We start from the raw sequence: 19,050 nt of genomic DNA on the forward strand, positions 1-19,050 counted from the left end.
ATTCCCTCCTACCCACCCCCCAGCTCTTGCCAACCATTAATCTTCATTGCCTCCGTAGTTTTGGCTATTCTGAGTATTTCACATACATGGAATCATACGATATGTACTTTTTGTGTGTGGTTCCTCTCACTTAGAGCAATGTTCTCAAGGTTCATCCACATGGGAGCAATGTAAGAGTAATTTATTCTTTATTCTTTTTATGGCTGAATAATACTCAGTTTTACAACTATGCCATATTTTGTTTATCATCTGCTGATGAATATCTGGGTTGTTTTCTCTCTTTGCTACTGTAAACAGTGCTGCCTTAAACATCTGTATACAAGTTTTCATTTGAACATGTTTTTAATTATTTTGGGTAGATAACTAGGAGTTGGATTGCTGGGTCACAGCATTACGTTTAACTTATTGAGGAACCCCCAAACCCAGCAGCTGCACCGCTTTATAATGTTACCAACAATGTATGAGGGTTCCAATTTCACATCCATGCCAACACTTGTTATTTTCAGGGGTTTTTTTCCCAACTGTAGCCATCTCTGGGAATTCAGTGCTATCTCATCATGGTTTTGATTTGCATTTCCCTAATACCAAGAATCTTTTACTGGGTTTGCTGGCCCTCTGTGTATCTTTGGAGAACTATCTATTCAAGATCTTTGACTGCTTTTCAGTAAGAATATATGATGCAAATTGTTCACAGTGCTCTCTACATACACGTAGAAACGGAAACCCCAATGTATTCCTCCTATTTTACATATTCCTCTATATTACATATAGAAATGTAAAATAGCACACCATGCGCGCCCACGCACACACACACACAGCCCTGGAGTACAAAATATTACCAGCTGTTTCTCAAAAAATTAAACATGAAAGGACCAAATGATCTGGCAATTCCAATTCCAGGTATATACAGCCCCAAAAATTGAAAGCAGGAAGTCAGGCAGATATCTGTATACCCATATTCATAGCAGCATTATCCACATAGCCAAAAGGTAATGCTCAAAATTCTATAAGCCAGGTTTCAATAGTACGTGAACTGTGAACTTCCAGATGTTCAAGCTGTATTTAGAAAAGGCAGAGGAACCAGAGATCAAATTGCCAGCATCTGCTGATCACAGAAAAAGCAAGAGAGTTCCAGAAAAACATCTGCTTCTGCTTTATTGACTATGCAAAGCCTTTGACTGTGTGGACCACAACAAACTCTGGAAAATTCAGAAAGAGATGGGAATACCAGGCCAGCTGACCTGCCTCTTGAGAAATCTGTATGCAAGTCAGGAAGCAACAGTTAGAACTGGACATGGAACAACAGACCGGTTCCAAATCGGGAAAGGAGTACGTCAAGGCTGTATACTGTCACCCTGCTTATTTAACTTCTATGCAGAGTACATCATGAGAAACACTGCGCTGGATGGGGGTTCCCAGGAAGCACAAGCTGGAATCAAGATTACCGGGAGAAATATCAATAACCTCAGATATGCAGATGACACTACCCTGTGGCAGAAAGTGAAGAAGAACTAAAAAGCCTGTTATTGAAAGTGAAAGAGGAGAAAGAGGAGAGTGGAAAAGTTGGCTTAAAACTCAATACTCAGAAAATGAATATCATGGCATCTGGTTCCATCACTTCATGGGAAATAGATGGGGAAATGGTGGCAGACTTTATTTTTTGGTGCACCAAAATCACTGCAGATGGTGACTGCAGCCATGAAATTAAAAGATGCTTGCTCCTTGCAAGAAAAGCTATGACCAACCTAGACAGCATATTGAAAAGCAGAGACTTTACTTTGCCAACAAAGGTCCATCTAGTCAAGGCTATGGTTTTTCCAGTAGTCATGTATGGATGTGAGAGTTGGATTATAAAGAAAGCTGAGCGCCAAAGAATTGATGCTTTTGAACTGTGGTGTTGAAGAAGACTCTTGAGAGTCCCTTGGACTGCATGATCCAACCAGTCCATCCTAAAGGAAATCAGTCCTGAATATTCATTGGAAGGACTGATGCTAAAGCTGAAACTAGAAACACTTTGGCCACCTGATGCAAAGAACTGACTCATTTGAAAAGACCCTGATGCTGGGAAAGATTGAAGGCAGGAGAAGGGGACAACAGAGGATGAGAGGGTTGGATGGCATCACCGACTCAATGGACATGAGTTTGAGGAAACTATGGGAGTTGGTGATGGACAGGGAGGCCATAGGTTCGCAGAGTCGGACAGGACTGAGTGACTGAACTGAACAGACCCAAATGCCCATTGATAAATGAATGGTATATGTGTATATAAAATGGGATATTAGTTAGCCTAATAAAGAAATGAAACTGTAAAACATGTTATAACATGGATGAACCCTGAAGACATTATTCAAAGTGAAATAGGCCAGATAAGAAGAAAAGGGCAACTGTTGTATTTCAATTATACTAGATACCTGGAGGAGTTAAATTCATATAAATAGAAAACAAAATGGTAGTTTCTAGAAAAAAAGAAAAAATCGGGATGGGGGACAAGGAAAGGAGCAGATGGATGCACAGCTTCAGTTTGGGAAGATAAGAGAGTTCTAGAGATGGATGGTGGTGATGGTTACACAACCAATGTGAATGTAATTAATGCCACTGAACTGTATGCCTAAAAATGGTTAAAGTAGTAAATTTTATGCTATGTATTTTATGATAAAAAAATGTTTAAAAAATCAATATATCATCAATGTTTCAAAGTCCTACAGTTTACTGTTCAATTCTTCAAATACTTTCAAGGTATCTTGTGAAATTACCATTCATGGCCACATGATTAGATGGCAGTGTTATACCTTACAGTTTTGATCAGTCTCAGAAGGCTCTCTTGTTGCCTTTGAAGTAAGTATCCTAGATACTTCCAAACTAAGTATCCTAGATACTTACTTCAAAAAGATGAGATATATTATGATGTATTGGCCATTTTGAGGTATATATGTTAATATAATGGCTTCATTTTTATTATTCACTATAAAGGTATCATGGCACTATAAAGGAGCTCATGGCTTCCCTGGTGGCTCAGACAGTAAAGCATCTGCCTGCAATGCGGGAGACCCGGGTTTGATTCCTGGGTCGGGAAGATCCCTGGAGAAGGAAATGGCAATCGACTTCAGCACTCTTGCCTGGAAAATCCCATGGATGGAGGAGCCTGAGTCCATGGGGTCGCAAAGAGTCGGACACGACTGAGCGACTTCACTTTCTTTCACTTTCTATAAAGATATCCAAGTACTAAGTCAGTTATAAAGTATAAAGAGTAATAACAATTTAAAAAATTGAAATATCTTTGTAATTATCTAGTTATTTTATCTTTATTATGTAAAATAAATGAAAAATAGAAAAATGAAGATGCTGTTATGAATAAGATGGTAGGTCTCAGAAAACATACTATATGACTGAAAATTATCAAGTACTCTATGTTGAAAATGACAAATCTTTAGCCTAACCTGAACTCTTATTGAATCTGGTTGATTGTATAAGCATGAGTGAACAAGAACAAAATTAAAAACACTGGAGAACTTTTGGAGCTACACCACAGACAGAAGTACAAATCATTTTATTTTAATATCTTTATCAGAATCCTGCCAATATACACATGATATTAAGTCTTTCAGGAAGGAATTACACATTAATGTTGTCTTTCTGAAAAACAAGTGCAGCAGTGAGATAGGCCACTAATCAATATTTATTTTTAAATTTTGTCTTTTTTTAAGTCTACTGAATTTGTTACAATATTGCTTCTGTTTTATGTTTTTTGGGGTTTTTTTTTTGACCCCAAGGCATGGGAGATTTTATCTCCCCAATCAGAGATTGAACCCATATCCCTTGTGTCATAAATCTTAACCACTGGACTGCCAGGGAAGCCCCCTGAATTTTGTTTTAAATTATTTTAGAACTTCTCATACTAATATGTAAACAGAGAAAAGCTACTTCACGTTCTTTTACCTCAAGGAGAAAGAAGACTTTGTATTTCATACACACCAAGCTAGCAATTACCTCCAAAAGAAAAACAAACACATTCTCCCAGTTAGTATAAATGGGATACTCTCTTTAGTTTAGGAGAAGGCAATGGCACCCCACTCCAGTACTCTTGCCTGGAAAATCCCATGGACGGAGGAGCCTGGAAGGCTGCAGTCTATGGGGTCATTGAGGGTTGGACCCGACTGAGCGACTTCATTTTCACTTTTCACTTTCATGCATTGGAGAAAGAAATGGCAACCCACTTCAATATTCTTGCCTGGAGAATCCCAGGGACGGGGGAGCCTGGTGGGCTGCCATCTATGGGGTCACACAGAGTCGGACACGACTGAAGTGACTTAGCAGCAGCAGCAACTCTAGCTGGAACTCTTACTTGTGTGATTCTTGTCTGTATCACCATGCTTAGCATTCTGCTTGAATCCTAGAAAACACTTCATATCTAAACGACTAAATGAATGCATTCTTCACCACTACTGCCTCAAATTTCTCTTCTGGATTATGATCAGTTTATCTCTATTATCCCTTCTAGCACTGTTATGACCTTGTTCTTAAAACATCCTGTACACTGTGTCAGAAATCTTTCTAAAACATGCCATGTATCTTTGAATTTAACATGCCATCAATTGTAATATATACCATTATCATGAACAGCACCAGAAAGAAACAGCACCAGAAAGAAATGCTGCTTGTAAGAACTGTAAGACACAATCAATAGTAAGATACAATTCCAGAGATGTTAAAATGCAAGAAATACAGCCATCTTAGAATTAATGGATTAGTGTAAATCTACCTGTCATTGCTTAGTTTAAAATCCTTTAATGGCTCTCCAGTGTCCTCAGGATAAAAACTAAATTCCTTAGCAAGGCCTAAGAAAATCTTTCACTATGGGCTCTCTTCACCAGCTGAAGCTCATTTTTGACACTCCCAACTTCACACCTCATACTTCTGTTTATTTTAAACTTTCAAACTAAGTACTTTTTACTCCTCTGCACTTTACTCCTGGATGATCCTTCTCCCTGTAATACACTAGTCACCTCTGCTTGCCTACATTTACATATATTCATTATCCATTTACCCATCAAATATTTACTCAAGGACTATTATTATCCTAGCCTTGTGTTTACAAGAGAATATAAGGGAGCCACGAGCATCAGGGAGTTAAAATCTTGCAAGAAAATCACACTAGCACTGAAAACATAGAGTAAGTACAGCAACAAAATGATATGAACAGAGCATCACACAAGCTCAGAGAAAAGACACACAGTTCTATAAGGGTGATTAGGGACACAGAGCCCAGGAAAGGCTTCCTAGAAAAAAATGCAGAGCAGCCTTAAAGAATAAGTAAGAGGCAGCCAGGTAAATGAGAGGTGATAAGATACATGGATCTTTTCCCAGTGTGTATAAAGGAACAGAAAGAAGGTAAAGTGGGGTATGTAAGTGGGCACAGCATGGGGGTGGGATAGAAAAAAAGCTCTTTATGTGGTGAGAATGTAGGACAAGGAAAAGCAGAGTCCAGATGGTAAAGTCCAGATGGTAGAGGTAAGGAGGAGCTAGATTATGGAGATTTTATCTGCAGGAAATAGAGACCATCAAAGATCTCTATTAAGCTGAAAAAAATACTTAGTTCATCCCAGCTGGCTGTATGAAGAGTAGATTTCAGGGCACTGGTATAAGCATAGTATGATGTGGACCTGAAATAAGAGCTAGGCAGCATAAATGGAAAGGAAAAGGAAGTTGTAAGAAATATTTAGGTCTTAAAAGATAATGATTTCAGCTTGGGGACATTTTACATTTATGAATTTTGAAGGACATAGAAGCACAACAATCTAGTAAGTAGGTAATTCTTAACTGCTCAAGTCTAGAATATAGATTAACAATTGGGGGAATGGTACCAGTAGGTGGATGTTAAGATCATAAAGGAAGGTGAATGCTGATGTCACCTTCTGCAAGGAATCTCTGACTCCAGTTTCAGTTAGATGCTCCCAGTTTAGTCAGTTCAGTCGCTCAGTCGTGTCCGACTCTTTGCGACCCCATGAATCACAGCACACCAGGCCTCCCTGTCCATCACCAACTCCCAGAGTTCACTCAGACTCACGTCCATCGAGTCAGTGATGCCATCCAGCCATCTCATCCTCTGTCGTCCCCTTCTCCTCCTGCCCCCAATCCCTCCCAGCTTCAGGGTCTTTTCCAATGAGTCAACTCTTCGCATGAGGTGGCCAAAGGAGTTTTAGCCTCAGCATCAGGTGCTCCCACAATACCCTAAATTTACCTTTTTAATATCAATACATACAGTTTCATAATTATTGACTTAGCTATGTTCTCACTTTACCTAAAGCCCTGTAGAAGCAAAGTCAGTGTCTTTTTAAAATTTTTTAATCTCCAGCACCTAAAGTAGTGATTGGTGCATTGAAAAGATGAAGGAAAGAGATACAATACAGTAAATGGTATAGAAGAGTATTAATATTAATTATCAAGCACTTGCTAAATATTGTTATCCTAAGTGTTTTATAACTATTATGTCCTTTAATCTTCATTATAATCCTACAAAGGATATACTATTATCATTCCAGTTTTGCTGATGAAATAACTGAGGCCTAAAGAGATTATTAACTTGCTCAAGATTATATTAGAGAATGAAATCAAGATACGAGTCCAGGGAGAAGTAATGGTTAGGTAGTAAGTGGAAAGAAGTAACTCTGTCTTATGGAGAGTGACATTTTGAGCTATATCAGGATAACAGATAGGAATTTACCAGATGGGAGTAGGGGAAAAGAAAATTCTAAGCAGAGAATAGCACTAAATAATCAAGGTCCCCAGACACTTATGTTAAGTAGCAAGAAGACATCAAAAGATTTTCATGGTCACCGCCCATCCTACAGTTCAATTTCAAGTAACTCTTAGTGCCAGGAATCTTTAGTATTTGGATAAAAGGGTGAATGATCTCCCACAGTAGAGGCAATGAGTTATGTAAAGCAGAGGCAAAAAACAAAAAGAACTGTGGGTGAAGGCCTGTTTTTTGGCTGAGGAGTCTAAAACGTATTCTTTAAAATTTAGAATATTAGGAACCTAACTGGAAGAAAGGAGTATAAAAATGATTGCAGTTACACAAATTTATGACTAAAATGCATCATTAGCCACACACACACACGTATGTTTAAATATACATATACATATATATACACACACACACACACACACACACACACCCCTTCCCCCAAGGCTTGGACATTATAAAGTCTGAGCCACAAGCCTCTCAAAGATTAGCCTGCAAGACTGGAAGACTGGAACCAACAGTGACCTCTAGTAACCAAAGGTACAAAAGTAGTCCTATTTCTGAGCAGAAATCCAGTTCAAATAAGAGAAATTAGGCTAAAAGCCAAGAAGGTACTAATTCTGTTTTAATTACAGTTTCAGTTTTAACCATCATAATGCCAGGGTTGAAGGACAATGAATAAATTTTATACTTTATTTTACTTTATTGTGACATAAGGATGCTAATCATCATTGTTTGTATTTCTTGATGACAAACCTAAGCAGATGATCTTTCTGACACTTTAGCCTAACAGTTCCTAAATATTAATGAATTTCACTGAACTCTCACTAGGGACTGTTGCAAGTGTTGCAAATCTGAAATGCATCTTGCTACCCTCATCTGTAACAGTCTCTTATTCTTGCATCTATCGTGAGTCACCCCAAAGCTAGTTATGTAAGAAACTGTCCCTGCCTCCAAATAGTTTATAATCTCACAGGCACAACAAATATATATATACCATCAGAACCACATAATAAAATTTTTAAACAACTCCAAAAAGATACCAAAAATAGATCATTTTCAGGAATTCATTTGAGGCCCTAAAGGATGAGAAAATTTTTGATCAGGAGAAGGGTAAAGATGGTCTATAATGAAACTTTTAATTCACACTCATCTCTTCCACTCTCTTCACACTTTCAAGCTCCCTGCCACCTTTTTCAATTTGTCAATTAAACTTTGTTTCATTCTTTAAAAAGATTGAGGACTACATGTACTTTATCAAATTTTATCTCTTCCATTTGGAATTTTACCTGTACTTTTCCCCTTTTCTCTTGTCTCACAGGAAGGTGTACTTTAGTCTTAACTCTTGGCCATTAATTTTTTAAAGGGTGTTCTGAGTAGAAATGACCAAAGAGTATTTGACTCTCATGGAGAAATGGAGCTCTGTAAATGGTAATTGCTGCCTTGTCTGAGGCAATATCCTCCCGTTTATTTTCATATACAAAGAGCAGCTTAGAAGTCTTTGATGTATTGTCAAAATAATAAGATACTCTCCCATCCCCTACCACAATTATGAATCATTTTAGCTCAAGGGCCCCACCAAGGAAATTCACTCCTCCTAACCTGATTAAAGGAATTTACTTATTAACAACATTTTCAAACTCATGACCATCTCTGTCTCCTCCCAAATGCATTTATAGTAAAAGCTAAATGATATAGATCTGTGTCTGTATACTATCCTAGATTCTGCATAATTAGGAATGCTTTTTTAAGAGAACTGACATCCTCTAAATTTCTATTTTGCCTCTGGGTTCTCTCATTTCTCAAGCAGCAGTCATAATGCTTGATTTTTCTGATTTACCAGCAGTTTCCTGGTTTAAAATGACAGTTTCCCACCTTTAGATAATTTGACTCATGAGCTTCTATACCATTGTGTACTAACAGCTTGTCTTCACATATTGCCACTGGGCTATATTCTCAAATTACATTCATTTGGTCACCCCAAGAGGTCTTAATGGGTTTCCCAGGCACCAGCTGTGACATAATTTGTCTTCCTGGCAGTTAAAACTGCCAGAGTGTTCCCTGGGCCTTCTCTTTTGCTCCAAAGTACAGGTAATTTTTTTTTTTTTTTTTTGGCAAGGATTCAGCTGCAACTGGTGTATATATTATGAACATATGTCGTCAAAAGGAAAGAATTCTCCAACAGAAGAGAAGGTATATGAGAAATTTAAATGACTGGCCACCTTAAAAACTATTGGGAAAACTTTCTACCTCAGTTAAGTGTCTGACATAATATGTTCAAGAAAAAATGAGGTTTAGCTTTAATACTGCTGGCATACTGAAGAGGACAAACTAAAAGAACAGAACTAAAAATATTGAAATGACTAGTTAGGTGTGTTTCTGATTCTGGCATTAACTGAATGCCAATACTACTATGAAGTGGCAGAGAATGTCATTAAATTATTAGCATACACATTTAGTTTTAGCCATACCTGCAGCCAAGTCATGTTTCCATATCACCACCGTCTAGCAAAAGTATGTAATAGCTGTCTTCAACAATAAGGAAGTTGACCCATACTTCTGATCATAACCTCATAAAATCTTATTACCTACTTATCTATTGCAGTTTATTCTTACCTCTAAAGAAAAGTCCTCTAGAAGTTCTAGATATCTTAAGAAGATGGTAAGTCTAAATATCTTAAGATGATGATTACTGTCCTGCAGTAATTTGTGTGAAAGTGAACACTACAAATCCTCATTTTGCAAGGGACTAAAAATTTTCAGGTATAAAGCTGTACTATAGTATCAGGAATGATTTCACTATTTTTTTTAATTGCAGTATAATTGACATATAACATTAATTTCAAATCATTTACTTTTTAATGAAAGAAAAAATACGAAATCCCTGCAAAATAATTTCACTGCTTTTTCAAAATTCTTTTGCATTTGTTAGAAAACACTTTAAGTGTTTATTTCAAATATTTATAGTATTAATAAATTGTTTTATGTCAAAACTGATAGTTGATCTTTTTAAGGTTATATACAAATGACAACAGCAAATATTCATTTAATATTTGTCAATTACTTTCTATACTATAATATATATAAATTTTGAGATAAAGTTGCTCAGAATTGCAAATAAAATTAACAAAACTTTATGTATTTCTCTTGATGTTTTGGTATCAATATTAGAAAACAAATGGTCAGGCAAATTTTTTCACTAATGGGAAATGGTAATAAATTTTTAATGAATTACGCTCATTTCTTAATTAATATTTCCCCAAATTATGTAATCCATCCTCCCCCATCAATCCATTTTATAAGCCAGCAACTCAAAGTCTGTGTTTAAGGTAACAAAGTTAAAGAATATTCACTAGTGGACTCCACTTCAAAAAGTAAACCATATCAACATATTATAAGAATGGCAGTCAAAGTAAACTTAAGACGTAGAATTAATGGAAAGGAACTTATTACCTCTCTAGTTAATAAAGTTATTAATAAGAAATAATAATCAGTACTATGTGGAAGGAAAAGTTCCAATGTAGAAACTGCAGATGGTTCCAGAACTGGATAAATCTCCACTGAAGAGCCTGTAACAAAGCTGATCCTAAATTCAATTTAGATACAAAGAAATAATGAAGGACAGTTAGAAAAGGACCATTTACAAAAATATATTCCTGGGGATAGGGACTATAGCTATTGTATTTCATGAAACTGAAACAAGTAGATGCTAAGTAACTTATGTGTCATATAAAATATCATCTACATGCCAAATTTAAAAAAGAGCAGTCTTTAAATTTCTTTCTTTAAATTTCTCTATAAATTTTTGTTTACTAAAATACCTTAGTAAATAAACAATGGGAGAAAACACTTTAATTTTTCCTCAAAACAAGATTAAAATGTATCATTGTTTTAGCATAACAAAATTTTTTAAAGATTGTAGGCTAATACAAACTATATAAAATAAGTTTTTAAAAATGCTGTGGGTAATGACCAAATACTATGTCACTTTCTCTTACAGGATTTAATAGAGCCAGAAGCTGAGGATACACATATCCAGTATAGAAGAGAAACTTGTTCTTCTCTCATTATGCACAGGTTTACCTTTCCTGTAAATTAATACTTCAGAATCCTCTTACAAAAATCAATTTATAACCAAATAAATTTTTTTCCCCTGGCGTGATCTTGACAGTCCTCAAAGTTGGTTCTCAAAAAATAAAAAACCCATTTATAACAACCAGAGTGGCTTCAATCAAGTCTTTCGTCAAACATGGGCCCCTTATCCTATACCACTGACATATTTATCTAATGGTGGTTAGTAAGACAAATGTATTAATGGCATGCTATCTAACTCTCTACACAAAGCCCTGGAGTGCTGGAGGGTGGGAGGTATAAGAATGTAAATCAGAAAACCAGGAAGAATGAATGCCTCTCCCTTGAAGTTTCACATCAGGGTCCCTGAGCACTTCTTTCTGTGGCCTTCCATTCTCTACTCTGTAACCATCCCAAACATTTACTTCCTTTTTTCAGTCCACCACCCAGAAGCTGTCTTAGTTTCTTAAAGGACTTCATGAGAAGGAAACGGCAACCCACTCCCAATATTCTTGCCTGGAAAACCCCACGGACAGAGGAGCCTGGTGGGTTCCAGTCCACAGCTGAGCGACTCTCTCTTGAGGAGAAAGTGATAAGGGATGAAACTTCCAGCAATGACAACTGTGAACGTACATCAATCTCCACTGAATTTTATCTCTTCCCAGCTTATCTCAGCAGTAGTCTTTACTCCATCTAACACTAACAGCTCTTAATCTGCCTTTAACATCCTTTCTCAAACTCCCAGGAAACCTGCCACAATTACCACTGCCCCTCCCCCACCAACATCATCTTTCTCTCTGCTGCCTTTCTGGTCTCGACATATTTTTCTGCTCAAGTCTATAACATCTTAAAAAATTAAAATTAAAGCTGGCCTTTGATTTAGCATCCTTCTAGTGACTACCATCTTCCCTTCTCAGGCAAATTTTTTTGAAAAGAGTAGCTGGCTATAGCTGCAGCTCTTGATTCCACAATTCTCTTCAATTCTTGTTTCTCAAATAGTGCAATGAGATTTGTAATCCTATCACTTTATGAAAATTTCTTTTGGAGAGGTTTTCTAACATTCTCAGAAATATCAAATCCAACGGTCACCTCTCAGTCCTTGTTCTACTTGACCTCTTTGTAGCAGCTGGCAACATGAATCACTCTTTCTTTGCTATGCTGAAATACTGGAGCTCCCCAAAAAACTATCCTGAGCTACTTTCTTTTTTACATCCTCTATGACTTCAACATAGAAATGTTCATCCATAAGCTGAACATTCCCAAATTTTTATTGCTAGCCAGGACTAGCATGAGCACTATCAATATATATCTATCTATACACCATATGTACCTCAAATTCAACATTCAGAAACTGAATTCATAATCTTCCTTCCAAATCTGCTCCTCACATTCTAGTTAACTAATCACTTACTAAAAATCTAGGAGTTATGTAAGACTCGTCTGATTAATCATTTGCATTGACATATTACAGTAGAGGTAAGGTGATGAATCTTTTCTCTGTTGCCAAATGAGGATAATTATGCCTATGTCTGTTAGGGGAAGCACACCGACTGAAACCGCCCACCCTGGCCAGGCACCATAGTAACCATTTGCATGAGCTGTTACCACAGGTGGTCCTGGTAAGGAACACGGAACTAATAAGCCACCACCAACAGGGAGAGTTCAGGAAAGGTTAAAAAGTGACACCGCATGTCCGACTACCTCCCAGAATCCTTCTCAATGGCATCCATCTTGGCTGAACAAGTCCAGGAAGGACTCTGAGTCAAATGACTGGCTAAAGACAACCCGGAACTAATCCCACCACCATAAAACTCAAGACTGTGAGCCATGTGGAAGAGCAGTTCTTCTGGGTTCCCTTACACGACTGTTCTCTGGCAGGGTGCCCTTTCCCAATAAAACCTCTTGCTTTGTCAGCATGTGGGTCTCCTCAGACAATTCATTTCTGAGTGTTAGCCAAGAGCCCACTTTCGGGCCCTGGAAGAGCTCCCCCTTCTTGCAACAAGTCCATCTACTCTACCAAGAAGTCAGTGAGACATTTGAAATGATGTGTTTGATTGATCGATTATGTGAAAGAATTTAAAATTCCTTCTGGGTGGCTGGAAGAAGAGAAAGGGCACATGACATCTGCTCCAAACTCAGAGCAACGAGGTCCCAATAACTATTTATTTCAACCTCTGAAAATTCCCAAAGTCTGGAAGTTGAAATTTCCATTGAACTGGGGTTGGTAATAAATTTGAGAGTTTAAATTAAATTTTTCAAGACTTTGCTGACTAATGACCACAGAAGGCTTAGCGTGATGCTATATGAACTACTATAACGGTGTAAATCATTTCTGTAATGATAAGAGGGTTCATTTTAACAGGATGAGTGCTTATCTGCTATATTCAACATACAATGTGAAGTCTATGGGAAACAGATGATTCTGTTTGTGCTCTAAGTAAATTTGTTCTGCAGTTGAAAGACACTAAATTCACACAAACAGTATGATACAAAAGCCAGTAAGTACAATTAGTGGCATTACACAAAAATTCCCAATTTAAAATAATAAACTTTCAGAATTTCTTGGGAATAAAGAAAATGGAAATGGAAAATAAACTCTAGTCATATGTAACCCCAAAGAGAAACTATTGTTTTATATTCCCAATCTTCATGTCATTGATAAAATACATTTAATATATTATTTCAAAGAAAATGTTTTGAAAAGCAAAATTCTCCCTACTTGACAACACACTTAAATTACCTTTACTTGGGACTGATTTTTTCACCGAGGCTACATGATCTTCAGAGATGGCAAGACGCCTCAAAACATCAGCCAAAGCTGCCTTTAGCACTGTGATTTCATCTTCTTGCTGTTGAACTCGTAACTCAAGGGCTGAGAGGCGATCCTGAACATCAGAAGTACTTGCAGCAGAAATACTATCATCTATAAAAATAAGAAAATATGGAATATTTTTTAAAGTAAACTGCTTAAGAAACAATTTAGTGATGTATAAGAAAATGTATACCAGATAACTCTTATAAAAGATGAGAAAAACTGAAAATAATTTTTACACAGATTAAATCTTTACGATTTTCATAGCTACTTGAACTAATTTAAAACAGAAAAGTTAATATAGCTGACATGTAATTAAAACTATGAAAATTTTCTCATGGTCGAGTTGTTTATTATACCATCACCTTAATAACTTTTTCACCGAAATGTTCCCTAAATATACCACTTTGTAGACATCTGGAAACTTGCATAACTGCAAACTATTCAAAGCATCCTTTTTACTTATTATATCATTATCATAATTATCTATGAAAATAAGGAGTTCAAATCACTTCAGTTTTGCTTTTTGTATCAAATTGGGAACCTCTCACCTTCAGCATCAATGACCAGAAACCATTCTTTACTTTCTGTCTTTATTATTATGCTCCCAACCTCCTCCCCCAAGCATGGCTACGTAATTAGTAACATACTTTCTACTGTTCTTTCCAGTGCTGCTCAAACTCTTAAAAAAAAAAAAAAAAAGGTATAGTTTCTATAAAGCACATAGCTAATATCTCCCTTAGGTATGTAACAACAACAACAACAACAACAACAACAAAATAATGTTCAGCTGTAATACAGCAATTACAAACTACTTTCAGAGCTGTGTAACTTTAGAGTATACTACTTGTTGGGTCAATCTGAATCCAAATGTATAAAAGAGCATTTGCTAATGGCTAATTCACTATAACCAGAAAACTTAATGGAAGAAATGAGGTTCTCACAGCTGACTGGCCTGACCTGAGTGATATACACTGGGTGAGCCATCCTCTAGCTCCGGCACACGCTAAGCCACAGTGTGCCATTTTTCTCATACTGCGATAACGTGCCAGACATCTTACGCAGACAATTTAACTCAAAGTCTGAGTTAAAAACAGCAACAACGGGGGCTTCCCTGGTGGCTCAGTGATAAAGAATCCACCTACCAATGCAGGAGACACTGGTTCAACTCCTGATTCAGGAAGACCCCACATGTTGTGGAGGAACTAAGCCTTTGTGCCACAACTACCGAGCCTGTGGTCCACAGCCTGTGAGCCACAACTACTGAGCCCACGTGCCAGAGCTACTGAAGTCCGTGTGCCCTAGAGCCTGTGCTCTGCGACAAGAGAAGCCACCACAGTGAGAAGCCTGCATACAACTAAAGAAGAGCCCTCACTTGCCACAACTAGAGAAAAGCCTGTGCAGCAACAAAGACCCAGCACAGCCATATATTAACTAAGAAACGGCAGCAACAAAACCGCCAGCACTTAAAAACCAAAGTCATCACCATTTATTACAGAGCAGCAAACACACTCATTTAGAATCTTACGTGCCTACAGACATCTCAGGCACACACATGTATCTCTTCTGTCTTTAGAGGTATTCCAATGACAATCTTTGAGAAGTACTGCAATGAAAGGAAAAGTTGGGTTTTATCTTCAATTTAGACTTTGAATTCTAGTTCTGTAATTAATAAGTTGTGCAATCTCAGGCAAGTTATTTTATCTCTTTGAGCCTCAGTTTGTGTTTAAAAGATTGTTTTGTGGAAGGTATCCAGGACTTGTCTGATATTTAATAAATGTTTAACGTACAACAGCAAAGTACAAAAGGTAAAATTTGAGAGCTTTAGGCCCATGTATTACATAAAAGGCAGATCTGTCAAACTTTGTGAGGCTTAAGAAAAGAAAAATTCAGCTTCTCATTTTAGAATTTTATATTTGAAGTCTTTTTCATTTCCAGAATTCTAGCTGAATTCTGGGCTTCCCAGCTGGCTCAATGGTAAAGAATCTGCCTGCTAATACAGGAGACATGGGTTTGATCTCTGGGTCAGGAGGATTCCCCTGGAGTAGGAAATAGCAATCTACTCCAGTATTCTTGCCTGGAAAATTCCATGGACAGAGGAGTCTGGCGGGGTACAGTCCAGGGGGTTGCAAAGAGTCAGACATGACTGAGCATGCATGCCATACACCAGCTGTATTCTAACTGACCCATGATGCTCTTAGGTGTCACACTATGGTTATTATCATATTAACATTAGTCTGTCTAGAATACTTTCCTATTTTCCTTCTTCTGGTAGGAGAAAAACAGCTCTTTTGCGGACCTCTACTGGTTTTTGAGGTTCCATTAGGGCTGTGGATCTATGATCCCTCATTTTCTCCTCTAACACCATGCACTACTACTAAGGTGATGTATACGAAGTGGGGTTTTTTGATGGTTAAAATATGTCTATTGGTAATTTCATAAGGTTCAATCAAATACTACCATAGAAATGGTTATGGGTATGGGTTAGGCCAAAAGGAGTCCTCCCAAATATGAAAGAGAGAGCGAGCAGAGGGAGGGAGGGAGGGAGGTATCATCGTTCTTGGTTTGTCAACTGTAAGGACATACAGATCTAGGGCTGTCGATGATAAAAAGTATTGTCTGCCCTAGTTCCAGTTCTAGTCTCTGAAGCATGGACCATCAATTCTGAGAGTTACTCTAATATTTCTTTCAGATATCTATGAAACCAGACAAACTCTCTTTCAACAAGCCACCACCTATAAGCCACAAGTCCTGATTAAGTCAGGAAATGATACAGATACGCCTTTCTAAATTCTAAACTTTTCTCAAATTACAGGAGATGGGTTATGTATCAAAGTTATAATCACAGGTAAAATATTTATGTGATTTTTATAAACACATAATCTTCTTAATTCTTTTGGGAAGGTAGCAAAGCCTAGTGGAAAGATTACCAGACTATAATGCCAAAGGTATAGTCTCTTGGGTTTTAGTACCAACATGGTAACTAGCTTTTACTTTTGGTAAATTACTTTAACTTTTATAGACTTTGATTTAAAAAAAAATGACTAAGGTTTTTATTTTGTGAAACTTGGACAGTCACATGAATAGTGGTTCAGCTTGTAAAAATCCTACCACAACCTGCTAGATACTGTGATAAGACACAGGACAATTTTTCAAAGGACATTACAAGCATAATGTTAACCATTAACAACATCCTGGATTTATACAGGACCTTTCATATTTATTACCTCCTCTCCCTATCTGTATTTTATACTTGAGGAAACAGCTTGAGAAATAGCTTGCCCAAGGTCACCAAACTAGTCTTGATATATGAGATTCAAACAGAGGACTTGACTCACAGTTTTAAGTGCACTTTACTTTCATGTTGCATCTTAATAATCACAGGAGAATCGAATAAATATGTTCTTTCACAAAGCCAAACAGGGTTTAAACTATGAGGTGATATGAGCAGATTTCTGTTCTAAAAAGGTTATTCTGGCTGCTGAGAGAAAATGGATTGGAACAGGATAAGCGTAAACATATGGAGACCAAACGTGAGGCTAATGCAGGAACCCGCGTGAAAGGCGAAGGTGGTCTAGGCTAGGGGTAAGGTGTTCATGCATCTTGATTTGCCCAGGACAAACATGTCTGCTATCTCAGTAAAAATATTATCATAACACTCCTTCTTTCTCTCTAAAGTTTCCCAGTTTGGATGATCAATTATAGGGTCACTCAAGACAAGGCAGCAGCAGCAACAGAGATGCAAAGCTACACAGGAGTTGATCTCTATGGTTCCTTATAGCCCTAAAATCCTGTAACATCTTCCTAATATTTTGGCCTTTTTCACCTTTTCAGGAGCAATGAAAGCTGTGGTTGAACTGTGCATAAATTCTGGTGTTATACTGCATGAATAAATCTGTTTACCACTCACCAGCTCTGACTGGCTTCTTCATGAAATTTTTTCATGATAGTACTTATCTCCAGTTTGAGATTATTAAATGAAAAAATGTACAGCACTGCCTTACACCAAGGGTTCAATAAGCTACTATTCTGTCTGGGCAGGTTCTTTACTACACTGTTTTTATTATTGCTACAAAGCTGGAAATGATCCCAAGTCCCTGGATGGGGTAAATAAGCTATGATAATATATTCACATCATAGAAAGCCATGCAACTAAAAATAGTAAAACAAGTGGACTTCTCTAGTGGCGCAGTGGATAAGAATCCACCTGCCCGTGCAGGGGACATGGGTTCGATCCCTGATCCAGGAAGATTCCACATGCCACAGAGCAACTAAGCTCACGTGCCACAACTCCTGAAGCTCACGCACCCACAGCCTGTGCTCCGCAACAAGAGAAGCCACTGCAATGAGAAGCCTGTGCACTGCAACGAAGAGAAGCCCCTGCTTGCTGCAACCAGAGAAAGCCCACACACAGCAAAGCCCCCAGTGCAGCCAAAAATAAATAAAATGATTTTTAAAATAAATAAATAACATAAAAATAATAAGACAGGTATATAAACTAGAAACTTGAAAGCCCCACAAGACAACTCAAGTGGAGTAAGCGAACTGGGGAATACCATGTACTGAATAATTTATTGAAACACACACACACACACCAAAACATACTTCTAAAAAGTAAACAAAAAATTTCATATTTACATATGTATATGCAACCCACTCCAGTACTCTTGCCTGGAGAATCCCATGGATGGAGCCTGGTGGGCCACAGTCCATGGGGTCACACAGAGTCAGACACGACTGAGCGACTTAACTTACTTATAATGCACAGCAAGGAAAATCTAGGAGAATACAAATCAATCTGGTAATTGGGTTACTTCTGACTAGGAGAATGAGGTAAGGACAAGATAAAGGGAATTTTTTGCTTTTTAGTATTTCTACATTATTTGAATTTCACAGTAACAATGTTATTTAAACTTATAGTTAAGCTAAAGTATACTGCTTCCAAAATTTGATTTCTTAAAGCAAGTTTCCTCTAGGCACAGTATTCCAATTTATAAATGAACATATCAGAGCATAAGGCAATGAACTTAAATTTGCACTCACTGATTACAAAAGCTAGAACACAGACTATCTTAAAGATCAACAGTTCCTCTTGCCATTTTATAGATAAGTAACAGACATGGCTGAGTGAGCACGCGCGCACACGCGTGTGCACACACACGGCTGAGTAAGCGCGCGCACGCACGCACACACACACACACACACACACACACACACACAAAGACTATGAAATTTGGAGAGTTACTCCTGGGCACACAGCAAACTGGGGTTAGAGTTTTTTCCTCAGATGACTCCAAAAAACCCATCACTCTTCCTCTTTACATTTTCAAAAGTTTGTTCTTATTTTTCTTTCAATCTCTAAGGTACCACATGCACATTCACAATGACTTTTTAAAGAACACATCTGTTTAGTAAACAGAATATA

At 37.5% G+C, this 19,050-nt stretch overlaps 1 protein-coding gene across 12 annotated transcripts in view; it reads right to left on the reverse strand.

Moving 5' to 3' along the window:
- EML4 (EMAP like 4) overlaps positions 1–19,050 on the reverse strand; it is a 149,200-nt gene that overhangs the window by 70,391 nt on the left and 59,759 nt on the right. For 10 of the 12 annotated variants that reach the window (XM_060412231.1, XM_060412229.1, XM_042246251.2 and 7 more), the window contains one exon: positions 13,554–13,736. In XM_060412231.1, coding sequence (XP_060268214.1) covers positions 13,554–13,736 — 183 coding nt within the window. Of the gene's footprint in view, positions 1–13,553; positions 13,737–15,157; positions 15,234–19,050 lie in introns of those variants that run through there. The other 2 variants (XM_060412230.1, XM_060412228.1) reach the window with 1 other exon arrangement.

The sequence above is a fragment of the Ovis aries genome, chromosome 3 (genome assembly GCF_016772045.2).
Source record: "Ovis aries strain OAR_USU_Benz2616 breed Rambouillet chromosome 3, ARS-UI_Ramb_v3.0, whole genome shotgun sequence".
NCBI classification, from domain to species: Eukaryota; Metazoa; Chordata; class Mammalia; order Artiodactyla; family Bovidae; genus Ovis; species Ovis aries.